Source organism: Nematolebias whitei, chromosome 14 (genome assembly GCF_014905685.2).
Source record: "Nematolebias whitei isolate Nwh7 chromosome 14, NemWhi1, whole genome shotgun sequence".
Classification (NCBI taxonomy): Eukaryota; Metazoa; Chordata; class Actinopteri; order Cyprinodontiformes; family Rivulidae; genus Nematolebias; species Nematolebias whitei.
The window spans coordinates 26,988,520-27,006,463 of NC_056511.1; the positions used below are offsets into that span (position 1 = coordinate 26,988,520).

The 17,944-nt window shown below is 45.6% G+C and overlaps 1 protein-coding gene across 1 annotated transcript in view; it reads right to left on the minus strand.

Moving 5' to 3' along the window:
* The window catches only part of arhgap32b (Rho GTPase activating protein 32b), a 468,773-nt gene that overhangs the window by 241,512 nt on the left and 209,317 nt on the right, over positions 1 to 17,944 (minus strand). The window contains exon 7 of the mRNA XM_037687644.1: positions 7,402 to 7,494. Coding sequence (XP_037543572.1) covers positions 7,402 to 7,494 — 93 coding nt within the window. The remainder of the gene's footprint in view (positions 1 to 7,401; positions 7,495 to 17,944) is intronic.

Consider the following 17,944-nt stretch of genomic DNA (forward strand, 5'->3'; position numbering starts at 1 on the left):
CCCCCCCCCCCCCCCCCCCACAGATCAGAAGAAGAAGCATCTTTTCATCTTCTCTGTCCGGTGTGGGCGTTGACATGTTACATAGCGCGCACAGCTGTAATGCGTCAAACTCAACACCTGTTTGTGCATTATAGAGATGCATTTGCAGGTCACCCGTTATCCACCCAGCACTTGTCACACTGGCTGTGTGAGGCCATTTCTGAAGCCTACAAGCATCAGATTTAGAGCCTCTTGTCAACCTCAAAGCACACTCGACCAGGGGTATCGCATCTTCGACTGCTCTGCATAATGGTATGTCAATGCAGGACATTTGCACTGCGGCTGCGTGGTCAACACCCTGCTCATTCATTCGCTTTTATTTACGTGATGTGACGGCTCGTTCTATGACACATTCTGTCCTTAGTGCTCTAACAGAATGAATATTGTTGTTTTTCATGGAACTCTGTTTAAGCTCACATCTGTCTGCATGCATTGCAGTGTGAGATGTTGTTATCAGTCACAAGTTGTGTCTGTGATTTTGGTTCTATTGTCATTAATCAGTTCATGACTATTGTTACCAATCAGTTCATTTGATCAATAATCAGTTCATTGTTATTGATCTGTTTATACTGTTCAGCCATGAACCAGTTGGTTCATGCCCCCCCCCTCTTCTTTTCAACATCCTCTTCCCGTTGAAAATTTCCGGGGCGTTCATGTTTTTGTCAGAACGCATAGTTACACAACATGCGTCTGTGCATGGCACATAATTACGCAACGCGTAGTTATGCACATGGGGAGCTGAGTGACAAGACGTTTTTTTTGGGCAAGCTTCCGCTTCATACTGTGTTCGAATGGACTCAGTGAGGCGAGGACCACATCCGCTTCGCCCTTAACCCATCAGCGACAGCCTTAAAGGGCGAAGCCTATACGACATAGAACGTTGGTTACGTACTGTAACCCCAGATTCTGAGTATAGGCGTAGCCCTTTAAGCGTCGGGCCTCACTGGCTCCTAAATGGCTAAAGAAAAAGCTATTTGGGAGCCGATTTCCCGCTCTTAACGTAATTTATACGGATCAGGTGGGGCCCACACAGCAGGTGGGCGTGGACTAAATATTTTTCAGTGCTTATGCTGCGCATAACGGGATAAACCCATCAGCGACAGCCTTAAAGGGCTACACCTATACTCATAGAATTTGGGGTTACAGTACGTAACCAACGTTTTCCACTGAGGAACATGAATAGTGTCAAAGATGCCCCGACAGAACTGGAGTCCTGTTTAGGTTTCTTCTCTGCTTTCAGGAAGGCCCAGTTAGGATATCCACATTGCTCTAGAGCCTGTCAGTCAGCCAACAGCCACATTGCTCTAGAGCCTGCCAGTCAGCCAACAGGTGAAAAGGAGGGCGGGCGGTCGGCTGGGGGTGCGTGCTTGGTTGTTGGCGGTGTGTGGGGGTGGTCGGTGGCGTGTCCTCTTCATGGTGGGGAGGTGTCCTGTCGGCGGGGCATGGCCTGGGCCGGGTCTGGGGTATTGGCTCTTCTCCGCTCAAGAATGAATGGGTTTACCTCCTGGGTTTGGGCATGGGCTGCCCCCTGTAGAGGGCGAGTACATGTCTTGGACCTGGGGGGTATAGAGTGTGTATCGGGAATAAGAATGAAATGTATCGTTATTGTATGTCTTTGAGTGAATGAATGTGAGATTGAGGTTGGGATAGTGTGATTGTGTCTGTGTATGAATGGGTATTTGTTAGGCCGAGACTCGGACTGCCCCCTCTTTGATACAACTGGGGGTGCTTGGTATCGCGCCCCTATCGCGCGGCCCCCTGGTGGGGTGTGCCCTTGCCTGCCGGCGCGCTTGGGGCCCTTGGTATCGGGGGCTGGGCGCTTGGGCGTGTGTCGGCTCGGCCTGGTGTCTGCCTGGTGGGGCTCGGGTCCTCTGGCCCTGTCAGGCCTTGGCCTGGGTGGTGTGAGTCCTCGGTGCCCGGGCCTCGGTGCCTGGACCTGGACCTACATCGGTGCGGCGGGTGCCGACGGAGGCCTATGAGTTTGTCGCTGTTGGCCCCGGGGGGTCACTGTATGTGGTTGCTGGTGGGGATCTTCCGGTTCTCCCCTGTGGTCCGTTCTGGGGGGTGGGTGAGTGGTTCCTCCTGTGTGGGTGGCTCTGGGGGCTCCGCGGTCGGGGTCCCTCCTGGGGTCTTGGGCTCTGGTCCCCCCTTTTTCGTCTGCCTCTGGTCTTGGGGGTCGGGTCTCTGCTGCTTCACAGTTACTAATAAATGTTCTATTAGAGAAGCCTTATACACTTATGCATGCTCACAACCACACACAAATAGAAGCAGGGATGTTTATGTAGGCTTTATATGTAGATATATAGATATGTATGTGAGTGTATATTCATGTGTATGTATGTATGTATGTATGTATATAGGCGTAGGTATGGGTATATATATTTATGGAAACTTACTGCAAAGCCATGAATATTTTAAGTTCTTTATACATATGTATTTTGTTGCTGTGTTTTGTCATGTTCTTTGCAGGTGAACAGACAGTGGCCGGGTGTTTTGACGTGTGCTCTATTTGTATATATTTCTTATATTTTGGAGTCTTACTTTGTCTTTTCTTTCTTTCTATCCTATTTAAAAAAAAAAAAAAAAAAAAAAAACTACACTAGAATGTCACTATAATAAATATTTCATAATAATGGTGTGGAGAGGATGGCTGTAAGGGGAGAAGGGAGGCCATCAAAAAAAAAAAAAAAAAAAAAGATGCCCCGACAGAACGAGCATGTCAAGACATGTCCATCCTGTTATCCATCCTGTGTGATTCTGGTTGTTACACACTCTGTTTGAAGGCCTCGAAGCCTTGAATAATCAAAACTATGTGTAGAGAAACATGAACACTCACACTCCAAAAGCACAAATGTATATGACACACAACTACACAAGCTCACTAAGACGCACACACACACAGGCACGTTGGAGAGGCACACACACGCAGGGAGAGAAAAGCAGAAGCAGAAAATGTTTTTCTTTTCAATAAAAAGTACCAGTTTCAGATGAATGAGAAATATGTGTTTATAAAAAATCAATAGACAATTAATAACTCAAGTGATATTATAAACCTTGTGATTTTAAAATGTAAATATTATGATTTTAGAATGTAATTTGTTTTTAAGCTTATTCATGATGAATGTTGAAAGAGAAAACCTGTAGCTTCGTGTATGTTCTAGAAAGAAGTTACAAGCTGAGGTATTACGCAAGTGGGGAAACACTAGAACACAGCTCTGAGCGAATCAGAATAGGACAGCACAGAATGACTGAGCATTATTGAACAAAATACACCCAGATTTTAATATGCATTAGGAGTGACTGGAAAAATCCCATAAGAAGCCGGTAAAGTCGGACCAAAGTCCAACCCAAAAGAGATGGGTTAGCCTGATAGGGTGACTGGTCTGGAGATGTCAGTCAAAATCACAGGCTATATAAACAAAATCTAAAAAAGTTAAATCTGGTCCTCTTGACATTCAAAAAAACCAAAACAAAGCAAAACAACAAAAAAATGTAGAAACGTTTCGTCTTTCATCAGAGAGACTTCCTCAGTCTGAGGTGCTGTATTCCGCTCAGTCTCTTAAATAGCACCTTCTCAGAGTGGATCAACCAGTTTTGCTGCTGACAACCAAAACCAGCTGATCACATGCTCAAGAAGGACCATCAGCCTAACAATGGATCATTAGCACACTGATGGCTGTTTACTATTCACAGAGGGCTGAGTAATACTAGCAATCACAGCATTGTAAGAGGGGGACAATTGAACACGTAGGCCTCCACCCCTGTTTAACGATGGACAATTTCTTTTCACAAAGATGGCCTCCTTTACTCCTCTCTCAAACCATCGTTCCTCTCTATCCAGGATGTGCACATCTTCATCCCTGAAAGAGTGACCGCTGGCCTGGAGATGAGTGTAGACCGCAGAGTCCTGGCCTGATGATGTTGATCTTCTGTGCTGGGCCATCCTTTTGGCCAGTGGCCGTTTTGTTTCCCCGATGTAAAACTGATCACAGCTCTCCTGACAATGAACAGCATACACAACATTACTCTGTTTGTGCCGGGGGACTGGATCTTTGGGATGAAACAGTCTTTGCCGTAATATATCAGTCCACAGGGACTGAGATCTACCTTGCCAAGGAAAGGTCAACAACTAAAAAAGGGACTAAAGAGTGAAAATTATTCATCATGTAATCTCTTTGTAATCAAGTGTAATCATTATTGTGCAATACCGCTGTTCCCCTGCACAAGGTATTGATTAAAGCAAAGCAAAACGTAAAATTCTGGATTCTTATTTCAAACACCCTTCTGTTCTTGAGAGTGGAAAACTTGGTTCAATGAAACAACAGAAACATGGGAGGTTTTAAACGGTTTTATTAGCTTTCGATTATAAAACAACATCCATGAGCCTTGTGCCTAGGCTCTAAATATCGCCAGATCGATTAACAATTGCAACGCTAAATCAGGAGATGAGCTACCGTTAACTTGCGCTCCCTCATCTGCTAAACGTCCCGCTCCTGCTGCTAGGTCCGGCGAGGCACGAGGTGAAACTTTGGGTGTGGTGCAAGGATCGGAGGTAGTTAACAGTCTGGGTGAATCATCTCAACACAGCCTTAAAACTAAAACTGTCCTAGGGAACGGCTGCAGGTAATACCTGAGCTATAGGATTAGTTTTGAGACCCGCTGGGGGAGAGACTGCGGTGAGGACGTGGCACGTGTCCTGTGCCTACCTCACTCGGGAAAGCAAGACAATCTACTACAAGATTTAAAAAAAAGATAAATTCAGTGAAATAATTCATTATTAGTTTCTTGAACATGTATGTTATCTCACTCCAAAAATTGATTGAAAGCTGCTGCTGATTATGACTTCATAACTCTTCATGTCTGTGATGCTGGTGAGACATTTTCATCAGTGATTAGAGTTTAAACAGTCTGTGTTCACAAACATTTCACCAAACAGAACATCTATGATGATGTTGGCAATGACTCCAGCTCCTATGCTGAGCCTTTAGCCTCCACCTCTAAGGGTGCATTCACACTAGCCCTGTTTAGTCCGCTTTAATCAAACTCTAGCTCGTTTTCCTAGAAAGTCCGGCTCGTTTAGGGAGGTGTGAACGCACCATCGAACTCTGTCACGGAACAAAAAGGCAAACTCTGGCCCGGGCTAAAACCTAGGTCTCGGTCTGGTAGAAGCGAACTCCAGCGCGGTTAGAGTGCAGTGTGAATGTAAACAGACCGGACCCCGCTCCGCAGGGTAAACAAACACGCATTGCTCTTACCTTATATGGAGCCGTCAGCTGCCTTGTGTGAAAAACAATATTCTCCATGGTCTTCTGTCTCATCTTCTGCTCATGCTAAGTCCATTTTTGAAAAATGACAAAATATAACTCCTAAAACTGCTAAAACTTGATGCCACTTCGTTTTTATTTTTATTTACAGAAGAAGAAGAAGACGTGTCTTCAGAGGTTTTTGTGTCGTTTCTTTCAGTAGTTCTTGGTGCAGCACCCCCACAGGCGAGTGGGGGAATAGGTTGGTTCAACAGGTTGACTCGGCTGCACAGTGCAGTGTGAATGCAAACTCACCAGCTCAAATGTAAACAAAAGCTCATGAATATTGGTCCCGAACCGAACCGAGTCTACCGGACTATCTAGTGTGAAAACGACCTAACAGTTAGTGAGAAGGCTGCCTATCAAATTTCATTAAATTATCTTGAACAGATCAGAAGTTATGGGCTGGACAAGAGGAAGTTTACAACAGGATGGATGGACAGAAATTATTCCAAAATACTTTAATAATAATAATAATAATAATAATAATAATAATAATAATAATATACCTTCGACAAGCATATAAAAATAAGATAAAGAAGAAGACAAGAAGAACCGCCCATGTGGAGCAAACGTGGTGAGTGACCAACATAAAACTGACTGCACATTCTCCTCAGGAACATTATCACGACTAGGGACGAAATCCAGCCCTTTTAACACAATCAAACTGATAAAGCATAATGAACAACACACAACCGAGCACCGAGTTTGGTAATAGCACCAACTTGCCAACAATCCCAGCAACAGGAGCGTTTGGAAAAGACTGGTTTTGTTCAGGCTCTGTTTGAGGAGCAAGAACAAAAACAGTCTTTTCTACCAAAACTAAGGTCCTCTGACTTTCACACACATTTATAAAGAATGATAAGAAATATAATGTCATTTAGTATTACAGTAGTCTCTCACTACTTCGTGGTTTGTTTATTGTGGACTCACTTCATCACGGTTTTTCAAAATAACAGTGGACATGACACACAATTGGCTGATTGATGGATGAGCTGCACGATCAGCATGAAATTTTTATTTAAAATAAATCATTTAAAATTATTTAACACCTGCTGCACCTTTGTGCAGCCCACAGCTGCAGGATAAACATCCTGCTGCAGCTGATCAGCTGTTCAGCATGCAGAGCTGAGAAGTGGGCGTGGCCAAGAGCGTTTGCAGGTGGCTGAGAGCAGCGGAGGCAGGGAGCTGAAATTATGATTCTGTGCTCTTTTAGAGCGTTTAGAGTTTAGAAACGTTGATTAAAATATTGTAAGAGTGTGGGGAGGGTTTAAAATGCCTTTATATATATAAATAAATAATGAAATAAACTACTACTTGTACGACTATCTCTACTTCGCGGTTTTTCACTTATCGCGGGGCTTAAGGGTACGGATCCCCCCTGATAAACACACACAGTCTCAGGGCCAGTAGCTGGCTGAGGTTTAAGGTACCCTTTGTACGCACAGAGTCAGCAAAGATGAGTTTGTCCTATTTCGGCCCGTGGTCTTGGAACGATCTGCAGCTGAAGTTGAGGTTAGAGTCTTTTATTCCATTAGCTAGTTTTAAACAAAAATTGTCTGAGGTTTTAGTCAAATCTTGTACCTGTAATGTTTAACTGTTTTGTGATTTTCTTAACTTACATTGTATTTTATGTTTTATTGATGTATGTTTCTTTTACTTATATTTTATTTTTAATGCATTGATACTGTTTTTAAGACTGTTGCTATATGTGTATATAGCCCAGGACATCCTTGTAAAAGAGATTGATGATCTCAATGGATTTCTTCCTGGTAAAATAAAGGTTTAATAATAATAAATGAGGGACTACAGTACTTGTATCGGTACTCAGTACCGAAACAAGAACTTAAGTAGAATAAGTACTCAAATAGAATACTTGTAATTGGTTTGAAAAAAAAAAAAGACGTGGTATTGGTGAATCCTGCTGACATGGTTCTTTCAGCCATTGTGTATATGTGTGTTGGTATTAGTATTAACTAATATGTTAGTTAGCAGCAGTGTTTATCACACAAAGTTTTGGTAACATTCTGTCAACCTGAGTGGGACAGAGCAGCGTTACCTCCATCCATGTGAGGGCTGGCCCACAGTTGATCTTGTTGTCAGCGATCGCTGAGAGTCGTGAGAGGTATGCCAACAACATCTGTGACACACACTGACAGGGAGGAAAACACAACGGTTAGACTTTAGTACAGCAGCACTGATTAAACTGATCATAATAACAGAATGTTCAAACTTTATGAAAATAAACTACATTCAGTGTTCATATTCACATTCAGTGTTCATATTCATAAATTATATTGACTCAGTTAACACACTGGTGCAAATGTAAATGTCTGGAGGATTTAAAGAGATAGTTTGGAGCAAGAGTTCAATTCTGACAGAACCAACAAGCTAATGGCTAGCAGGAGCAGGACCCAGAACAAATCACATCGCTGCTGCCATAAAACAGCTCACAACGTACAGTTAGTTTAACTAAATTCTCTGAACAAGCACAAAAACTGTCTGGGCTCACTTCATACAAGAGTTTTATGAATATTTCTACTGGAAGAACTGGAATGTAAAACTAAAAGGGGTCCAAAAGTTAGAAAAATTTTATTTGCACAAATTAAATAAATATTCTGTGTTAAAAAAAAAACACACACATAAAAATGGTTCCTTTTCCAGAACAAGAGTACTGCAGGCGGCACATGACACCTCCGCAGACAGACTATTTTATAAATCTATATATGATATTATATTATACAGCAATCTATAGCAAGCAGCCTGGACAAGCACAGTCCTGGTTTAAACTCTGACCTTGATGTGTGACCTTGACCTTGGAGCTGGGGTGATGAAAAATGTATGCGGCAACCCATCTTGTGATGATGCATGTGTGTATGAAGTTTCATTAAATGATCTTGAGTGGATCAGAAGTTAGAAGTTTACAAACATGAGGAGACCATAATATGTGCTGCCTTTGATGGGCAGATCAAAATCCATCCATCCATTATCTTCCACTTGTTCCGAAGTCGGGTCGCAAGGGCAGCACTTTGAGCAGAGAAGCCCAGACATCTCTTTCCACTTCCAGCTCTTCTGGGAGGATTCTAAGGTGTTCCCAGGCCAACCAAGAGACATAGTCTCTCTAGCGTGTCCTGTGTCTTCCCCGGGGTCTCCTCCCAGTCAGACATGCTCGAAGCACCTTTCTAGGGAGGCATCCAGGAGGCATCCTTAGCAGATGCTCGAACCACCTCAACTGGCTCCTCTCGATGTGATGATGCATGTGTGTATGAAGTTTCATTAAATGATCTTGAGTGGATCAGAAGTTAGAAGTTTATTAACATGAGGACACCATAATATGTGTTGCCTTTGACGGGTAAATCAAAATCCATCCATCCATTATCTTCCACTTGTTACTAAGTCGGGTCGCAGGGGCAGCACTTTGAGCAGAGAAGCCCAGACATCTTTTTCCACAGCCACCTCTTCCAGCTCTTCTGGGAGGATTCTAAGGCGTTCCCAGGCCAATCGAGAGACATAGTCTCTCTAGCATGTCCTGGGTCTTCCCCGGGGTCTCCTCCCAATTGGACATGCCCGAAGCACCTCTCTAGGGAGGCGTCCAGAGGCATCCTTAGTAGATGCCCGAACCACCTCAACTGGCTCCTCTCGATGTAGAGGAGCAGCGGTTCTACTCTGAGTCTCTCCCAGATAACCAAACTTCTCAACCTATCTCTAAGGGAGAGTCCAGCTACCCTGTGGAGGAAACTCATTTCAACCGCCTGTATCCAGTATCCACGATCTCATTCTTTCAGTCAATACCCAGAGCTCGTGACCATAGGTGAGGGTAGGAACGTAGACCGACCGGTAAACAGAAAGCTTTGCCTTATAGCTCAGCTCTCTCTTCACCACAACGGACAAGTACAGAGTTCGCAATACTGCAGATGCTGCGCCAATCCGTCTGTCAATCTCACGCTCCATTCTTCCCTCACTCGTGAACAAAACCCCGAAATACTTGAACTCCTCCACTTGAGGCAGAACTTCACCCTCGATCTGGAGAGAGCAATCCGTCCTTTTCCAGTTGAGGACCATGGCCTCAGATTTGGATGTGCTGATTCTCATCCCAGCTGCTTCATACTCAGCTGCGAACCCCTCCAGTAAGAGCTGAAGAATATGGCACGATGACACCAACAGGACCACATCACCTGCAAAGAGCAGAGATGGAATCCTGAGACCACCGAACCCAAAACTCTTCGCCAACTGGCTACACCGACTAATTCTGTCCATAAAAGTTATAACCAGAATTGGTGACAACGGGCAGCCCTAGCGGAGTCCAACTCTCACCCTGAAGGGGTACGACTTACTGCCAGCAATGAGAACCAAACTCTCGCACCACTTGTATAGGGACTGAACAGCCCGTAGCAACGGGTCCCCAATCCCATACTCACGGAGCACCCCCACAGTGTACCCCGAGGAACATGGTCAAATGCCTTCTCCAAATCCACAAAACACATGTAGACAGGATGATTAAACTCCCATGACCCCTCGTGGACCCCAGTCAGGGTAAAGAGTTGATCCAGTGTTCCACGGCCAGGACGGAACCCACATTGTTCCTCCTGGATCTAAGTTTCGACCAACGATCGGACTCGCTTCTCCAGTACCCCTGAATAGACCTTACCAGGGAGGCTGAGGAGAGTGATGCCCTTATAAATGGAGCACACCCTCCGGTCCTCCTTTTTGAAGAGGGAAACCACCACCCCAGTCTGCCAATCCAGTGGCACTGCCCCCGATGTCCAAGCGACGTTGCAAAGGCGTGTCAACCAAGACAGCCCTATCTCATCCAGAGTCTTAAGGAAATCAGGCTGAATCTCATCCACTCCCGGAGCCCTGCCACCTCTGAGCTTTTTAACTACCTCGGCGACTTCAGCCACAGTTATGGATGGATCAACCCCAAAATCCCCCCCACTCAGCTTCCTCCATGGAAGACGTGCTGGTGGGATTTGAGAAGGTCCGAGAAATATTCCTTCCACCTTCCGACAACATCACTGGTTGAGGTCAACAGCAGCCCACCTTCAATGAAGACAGTGTTAGTAAAGTGCTGCTTTCCCCTCTTCAGCCTCCTCAGATGGTTTGCAAGAATCTCCTCAGAGCCAACTGAGGGTCGTTATCCAAGGTCTCACCGAACTCCTCCCACATCCGAGTTTTTGCCTCGGAAACAGCCAAGGCTGCGGACGGCTTGGCCCTCTGGTACTCCTAAGTTGCCTCCGGAGTCCCACTGGCCAACAAGGCCTGACAGGACTACTCCTTCAGCTTGACAGCCTCCCTAACCCGGGGTGTCCACCACGAGTTCGTGGATGGCCACCACAACAAGCACTGACAACCTTTCAGCCACAGCTCAAGGCAGCCACCTCAACAAGTGAGGTGTGGAACATGGCCCACTCAGACTTCATGTCCCCCACCTCAGCTGGGATGCAGTTAAAGCTCTCCTGGAGGTGCGAGTTGAAGACCTCTCTGACGAGTTCTTCTGCCAGGCGTTCCCAGCAAACCCTCACTACACGTTTAGGTCTACTGTGTCTGTCTGGCATCTTCCCCCGCCAACCAATCCAACTCATTACCAGGTGGTGATCAATTGACAGCTCAGCTCCTCTCTTCACCTGAGTGTCCAAAACAAATGGTTGCAAATCAGATGACACGACTATGAGGTCTATAATCGATCTACAACCTAGTTGGTCCTGGTGCCAAGTGCACTTATGGACATCTTTATGATCGAACATGGTGTTTGTGATGGACAAACTATGACTAGCACATAAGTCCAACAACAGAACACCGCTCGGGTTCAGATCAGAGAGGCTGTTCCTCCCAATAACGCCCCTTCAGGTCACAATGTCATTACCCACGTGGGCATTGAAGTTCCCCAGCAGAATAAAGGAGTCCCAGCTGGCGCACCTTCCAGCACCCCTGCCAAGGACTCCAAGAAGGCCGAATACTCTGAACTTCCATTCGGTACATAGGCACAGACAACAGTCAGAGCCTGTCCCCCCACCCGAAGGCAAAGGGAAGCCACCCTCTCATCTATCGGGGAAAACTCCAACACACAGGCACAAAGTTGGGGGGCTGCAAGTAGACCCACACCAGCTCGACGCCTCTCACCATGGGCAACTCCAGAGTGGAATAAGGTCCAGCCCTTCTCAAGGAGATCGGTTCCAGAGCCCATGTTGTGCATTGAGGTGAGACCAACTATATCTAGTCGGTACCTCTCAACCTCACGCACAAGCTCTGGCTCCTTCCCTACCAAAGAAGTCATGTTCCATGTCCCAAGAGCCAGCTTTGGTAAGCCAGAGTCAGAGCGCCAAGGTCCCCACATTCGGCCACTGCCCATGGCATCACACACCCGACTTTTATGGCCCTTCCTGCAGGTGGTGGGACCACAGGAAGGCAAACCCATGCTGTTCCTTTGAGCTGAGCCCAACCGGGCCCCATGGGTAGAGATCCGGTCACCAGGCGCTTGCTGACGAGCCCCTCCCCTAAGCCTGGCTCGAGGGTGAAGCTCTGGTCACCCATGTCCAGGCAAGGGACACCGAGTTCCTTGCTGTATCATGTCCATAAAAATCTTCAGAATTGCTCTTAGTCTGGCCTGTCACCTAGGACCAATCTGCCTTGGGAAACCCTACCAGGGACAATTATAATTGCCCCCGACAGCATAGCTCCTAGGATCATTGAGGTGCACAAACTCCTCCACCACGATAAGGTGGTGAACCAAGGAGGAGCAGATCAAAATTAATCCATTAATTCAAATCAAAAACACTTTACTAATCTCAAAAGGAAATTAAAGCTGCAAGCAGCGTTGAAGGCCCTCGCAGCGAAGCGCCGCTGCGGCCTTACGGCGACCGCGGAAACTCCAGCAACTCTTCCCGGTTGCCATCGAGAACGCTCACGCTACTGTCATGCGCCCGTTCTACGGAGTGCGAATTCGCCGAACCTTTGACATAAGCTGCGATCGCATATATAACTATTGTAATAACGTAGGGGGCGCACTTGAGTTGTCAGGGGGCGGGGCTTTGATGACATCACAATATGATGACATTGGATCTTCGGCCATCCAACAGGGATGAGTCATGGCAAGTTTGGCACCTTTTGGTCTTTCAATGTGAAAGTTATAGCGTTTAGAAATTTATGGCGTTAAGCTCAACTTTTAGGCCTGGCCACGCCCCTTTAACAAAACGAAACCGAAAGCTTTTGATAACTTTTACTCTCCAATGTCTTAAAGGCCTATTAACCAAGTTTGAAAGCAATCCTTCAAAATCCCTAGGAGGAGTTCATTAAAATTTGCCGTTAAAAACGCCCAAAAATTAACTTTTGACCCAAAATGGCCGACTTCCTGTTGGTTTGGGACCGGAGCTCCAAGAGACTTTTTCATAGGTCCCGACAAGATACACATGTTCACTGAGTTTCAGGTTTATCGGTCGAAAAATGGCTTGGGGCTGAGGTTTTAAAATATTCTAGGGGGCGCTATAGAGGCTATTGGGCAATTATCATGACTTCCTGTTCAAGGGGTGGGCAATGATCGATCGTAGTGACTTTGATGAACCTCGGATCAAATCTGTGGAATTTAGAGCCAAACGTATTGTAACGGCGTCACTTCTGACTTCGCCACGCCACCACGCCCACATCCTCCAGCGGAAATGCTTTGCGCTTCAAAGCAAGTCAGACCAACTTGTTGTCTGCCTTCTAACACAGGATCATCGTGATTGGGTCCAGAGTGTCAGGGAAGGAGCATTCCAAGCAAAAAAAAGTCACTTCCTGTTCTGAGGGGGCGGGGCTTTGATGACGTCAAAATTTGACCTCAGGGTATTGTCGGGCATGGGACAGGGATGAGTCATGCCAATTTTGGTACAATTCTGTTTTTCAACGTGAAAGCTATAACGTTAGGAAAATTTTGGCGTGAAGCTAAACTTTGAGGCCTGGCCACGCCCCTTTAACAAAACGAAACCGAAAGCTTTTGATATCTTTTACTCTCCAATGTCTTAAAGGCCTATTAACCAAGTTTGAAGGCAATCCTTCAAAATCCCTAGGAGGAGTTCGTTAAAATTCGCTGTTAAAAACGCCCAAAAATTAACTTTTGACCCAAAATGGCCGACTTCCTGTTGGTTTGGGACCGGAGCTCCAAGAGACTTTTTCATAGGGCCCGAGAAGATACACATGTTCACCAAGCTTCAGGTTTATCGGTCGAAAAATGGCTTGGGGCTGAGGTTTTAAAATATTCTAGGGGGCGCTATAGAGGCTATTGCACAATTATCATGGCTTCCTGTTCAAGGGGTGGGCAATGATCGATCATAGTGATTTTGATGAACCTCGGATCAAATCTGTGGAATTTAGAGCCAAACGTATTGTCACGGCGTCACTTCTGACTTCGCCACGCCGCCACGCCCACATCCTCCAGCGGAAACGCTTTGCGCTTCAAAGCAAGTCAGACCAACTTGTTGTCTGCCTTCTAACACAGGATCATCGTGATTGGGTCCAGAGTGTCAGGGAAGGAGCATTCCAAGCAAAAAAAGTCACTTCCTGTTCTGAGGGGGCGGGGCTTTGATGACGTCAAAATTTGACCTCAGGGTATCGTCGGGCATGGGACAGGGATGACTCGTGCCAAATTTGGTGCAATTCTGTTTTTCAACGTGAAAGTTGTAGTGTTTAGAAATTTTTGGCGTGAAGCATAATTTTTAGGTCCGGCCCCGCCCCCTCAACATATGTCGGTTTGCACCGTTTTGATAACTTTTGGTCCCCCATGCCTACTGAGCAAAATGGCGCAAGTTTGAAACCGATTGAGCGAAATCCCTAGGAGGAGTTTGTTCAAATTTGCCGTGTACGAAAAGTGAAAAACGGCCAAAATTGACCCTTTGACCCAAAATGGCCGACTTCCTGTTGGGTTTAAGGCATACCTCCAAGAGACTTTTTTTCATGATTCAGTGGGTTGTACATGTGTACCACATTTCAGCTCTCTAGGTCTTACCAGTTGTCATATCTCACGTTAGGGGGCGCTGTGGAGCAGTTTGGCCACGCCCACTTTTGGTTCCATTAAATACCTCAAATTTCTCGCGGGGGACAATTTTGGGTCAAATATGGTGAGTTTTCGAATATGTTAAGGCCTCCAAATTAGCGCTCTTTGACGGAAAAAAATTAGAAACGACACAATTACAATAGGCCTTCGCAGCGCAGCGCTTAGCTGCTCGGGCCTAAGCAGCGCAGCGCTTAGCTGCTCGGGCCTAATAAAACGTTGTTAACTCAGTATCCTGGTTTCATTAAAGAGTTGTTATAGGAGTGGGCAGGAAGGAGCTCCTGTGGTGGTCCGTCTCGTAGCGGATCTGAAGAAACTGGCAGCAGATGCCAATCCGTCTACCCAGACCCGGCAGGTCTCTTAAGGCTCCCACATACTCGGGCATACTGTGTGTTCTCCGTGAGCTGTGCAGACATTATGTGCACTGTCCGTAGATGGTTGAGATTTCATACTCGAGCGTACATCCTGCAATGTACATCCAGCTGCAGCCCAGCACTGCAGGGAAGGGGAGTTTACCTTCGGGACAAATTAAGGTTGACGATTGGTCATTTGCTGATATGCCTACTGGATTGATTGACAGGTCGCAAAAAAAAATGAACAGAGCGATTACAATAGGCCTTCGCAGTGCTTCGCTGCTCGGGCCTAAAAAAAAGAGCTGCCAGCAGCCCTGGGTAGAGGCAGCTGGCAGCTCAGAGGCAGCTGGCAGCTCAGAGGCAGCTGGCAGCTCAGCGGCAGCGGTGTTGTGTGTTATTAATTAAAAGTTCTTAAAAAAAAAAAAGAAAATTGGGAACGTTGGCCCTGCAGCCCACAGATATCATATCAACACTAGATCCTGCATTGGCTGCTGGGGCGCAGGAAATATGGCCGCCATCTTGGAACGGTCAAACGGTTAAACCAGAAGAGCAGACGATGTCTCAGCACTTTGCAGCTTATTTCTGTTCAAATAGATGGACTGTTGACGTCAGGGCTTAGGGGATAACTTTTCACAAATAAGATGAACATATTATTGTTAGTATTTTGTGAATAAAATATTAGTGTACTATATTTATGTCCACTAGCTAATATTATGTTCAGTGGAACACCAGAGTTCAGCCTGCAATGATGCTAACTGAGATCTGATAACAGGAATATTTTTCAAACTAGCGTACCCACAATTTCAGTAGCTTTGGTTCATTATCAACAGATATGCATCAGAAGTGGAGTTTTGTTTAAGTTCTAGGATATCCTGATGCATGCTCAATAATCCAGGTAGAAAAATCTAAAAAGGTTAAATCTGGTCCTCTGGACATTCAAAAAAACAAAGCAAATCAACAAAAAAATGTAGAAACAATTCGTCTCTCATCCGAGAGACTTCCTCAGTCTGAGGAGCTGTATTCAGCTCAGTCTCTTAAATAGCACCGTCTCAGAGTGGATCAACCAGTTTTGCTGCTGACAACCAAAACCAGCTGATCACATGCTCAAGAAGGACCATCAGCCTAACAATGGATCATTAGCACACTGATGGCTGTTTACTGTTCACAGAGGGCTGAGTGATACTAGCAATCACAGCATTGTAAGAGGGGGACAGTTGAACACGTAGGCCTCCACCCCTGTTTAACGATGGACGATTTCTTTTCACAAAGGTGGCCTCCTTTACTCCTCTCTCAAACCATCGTTCCTCTCTGTCCAGGATGTGAACATCTTCATCCCTGAAAGAGTGACCGCTGGCCTGGAGATGAGTGTAGACCGCAGAGTCCTGGCCTGATGATGTTGATCTTCTGTGCTGGGCCATCCTTTTGGCCAGTGGCTGTTTTGTTTCCCCGATGTAAGACTGATTACAGCCCTCCTGACACTGAACAGCATACACAACATTGCTCTGTTTGTGCCGGGAGACTGGATCTTTGGGATGAACCAGTCTTTGCCGTAATGTATTTTGGGGTTTAAAAGCCACTGGGACGTTATGTTTAGAAAATAAACGTCTCAGTTTCTCTGATACTCCCTCAACATATGGAATGACCACTGGTCTGGGTTCCTCCTTTTCACCTGTTGGCTGACTGGCAGGCTCTAGAGCAATGTGGCTGTTGGCTGACTGACAGGCTCTAGAGCAATGTGGATATCCTAACTGGGCCTTCCTGAAAGCAGAGAAGAAACCCAAACAGGACTCCAGTTCTGTCGGGGCATCTTTGACACTATTCATGTTCCTCAGTGGAAAACGTTGGTTATGTACTGTAACCCCAGATTCTATGAGTATAGGTGTAGCCCTTTAAGGCTGTCGCTGATGGGTTTATCCCGTTATGCGCAGCATAAGCACTGAAAAAAATTTAGTCCACGCCCACCTGCTGTGTGGGCCCCACCTGATCCGTATAAATTACGTTAAGAGCGGGAAATCGGCTCCCAAATAGCTTTTTCTTCAGCCATTTAGGAGCCAGTGAGGCCCGACGCTTAAAGGGCTACGCCTATACTCATAGAATCTGGGGTTACAGTACGTAACCAACGTTCTGTTTCGTATAGGCTTCGCCCTTTAAGGCCTTTGCTTAGTGGGTAAAGGGCGAAGCAGATGTGGTCCTCGCCTCACTGGGTCCATTCGAACACAGTATGAAGCAGAAGCTTGCCCAAAAAACGTCTTGTCACTCAGCTCCCTATGTGCGTAATTACGCATTGCGTAATTATGTGAGCCATGCACAAACACATGTTGTGTAACTATGCGTTCATGGCTGAGAAGTATAGACAGATTGATAATAACAAATGACTGATTATTAATCAAATGAACTGATTGGTAACACTAGTCATGAACTGATTAGTGACAATAGAACCAAAATAACAGACACAACTTGTGACTGATACACAACTCACAATGTGAAGCATGCAGACAGATGTGAGCTTAAACAGAGTTCCATGAAAACAACAATATTCATTCTGTTAGAGCACTAAGGACAGAATGTGTCATGGAAAGGGCCGTCACATCACGTAAATAAGAGCGAATGAATGAGCAGGGTGTTGACCACGCAGTCGCAGTGCAAAAATCCTGCATTGTCATACCATTATTACCAGGGGAGTGGTGGCGCAGAGGTTAGAGAGGTGGGCTTGTGATCCGAAGATCGCCGGTTCAAGCCCCGGCCCCGACAACATCAAAATTGTGGGTGGGGTAGGTGAAACACCCACACTTGCCCCCACCCTCATTCGCCCCACTCTGGGCCCATGAGCAAGGCCCTTAACCCCCACCATGTGCTCCCTAAACAGGTCTCTCTTGAAAATGAGTTCTCGTGGCTCAATGAGACTAACCTGGATAAATAAAGGCTAAATAAATGAAAAAAAAAAAAATTATGCAAGGCAGTCGAAGATGCGATACCCCTGGTCGACAACCAGGGGTATCGCATGTATGTATATATATATATTATATATATATATATACATACACACACATACATGAGATGTGTATATATAAAATAGATAAAATGTATATAGCATAAGATAACGATATTACGTGTGTATATAAGAACGTTTTTAAGTGTTTATATGACAGTGATATAGATAATGTGTGCGTGTGTGTGTGTATATATATATATATATATATATATATATATATATATATATATATATA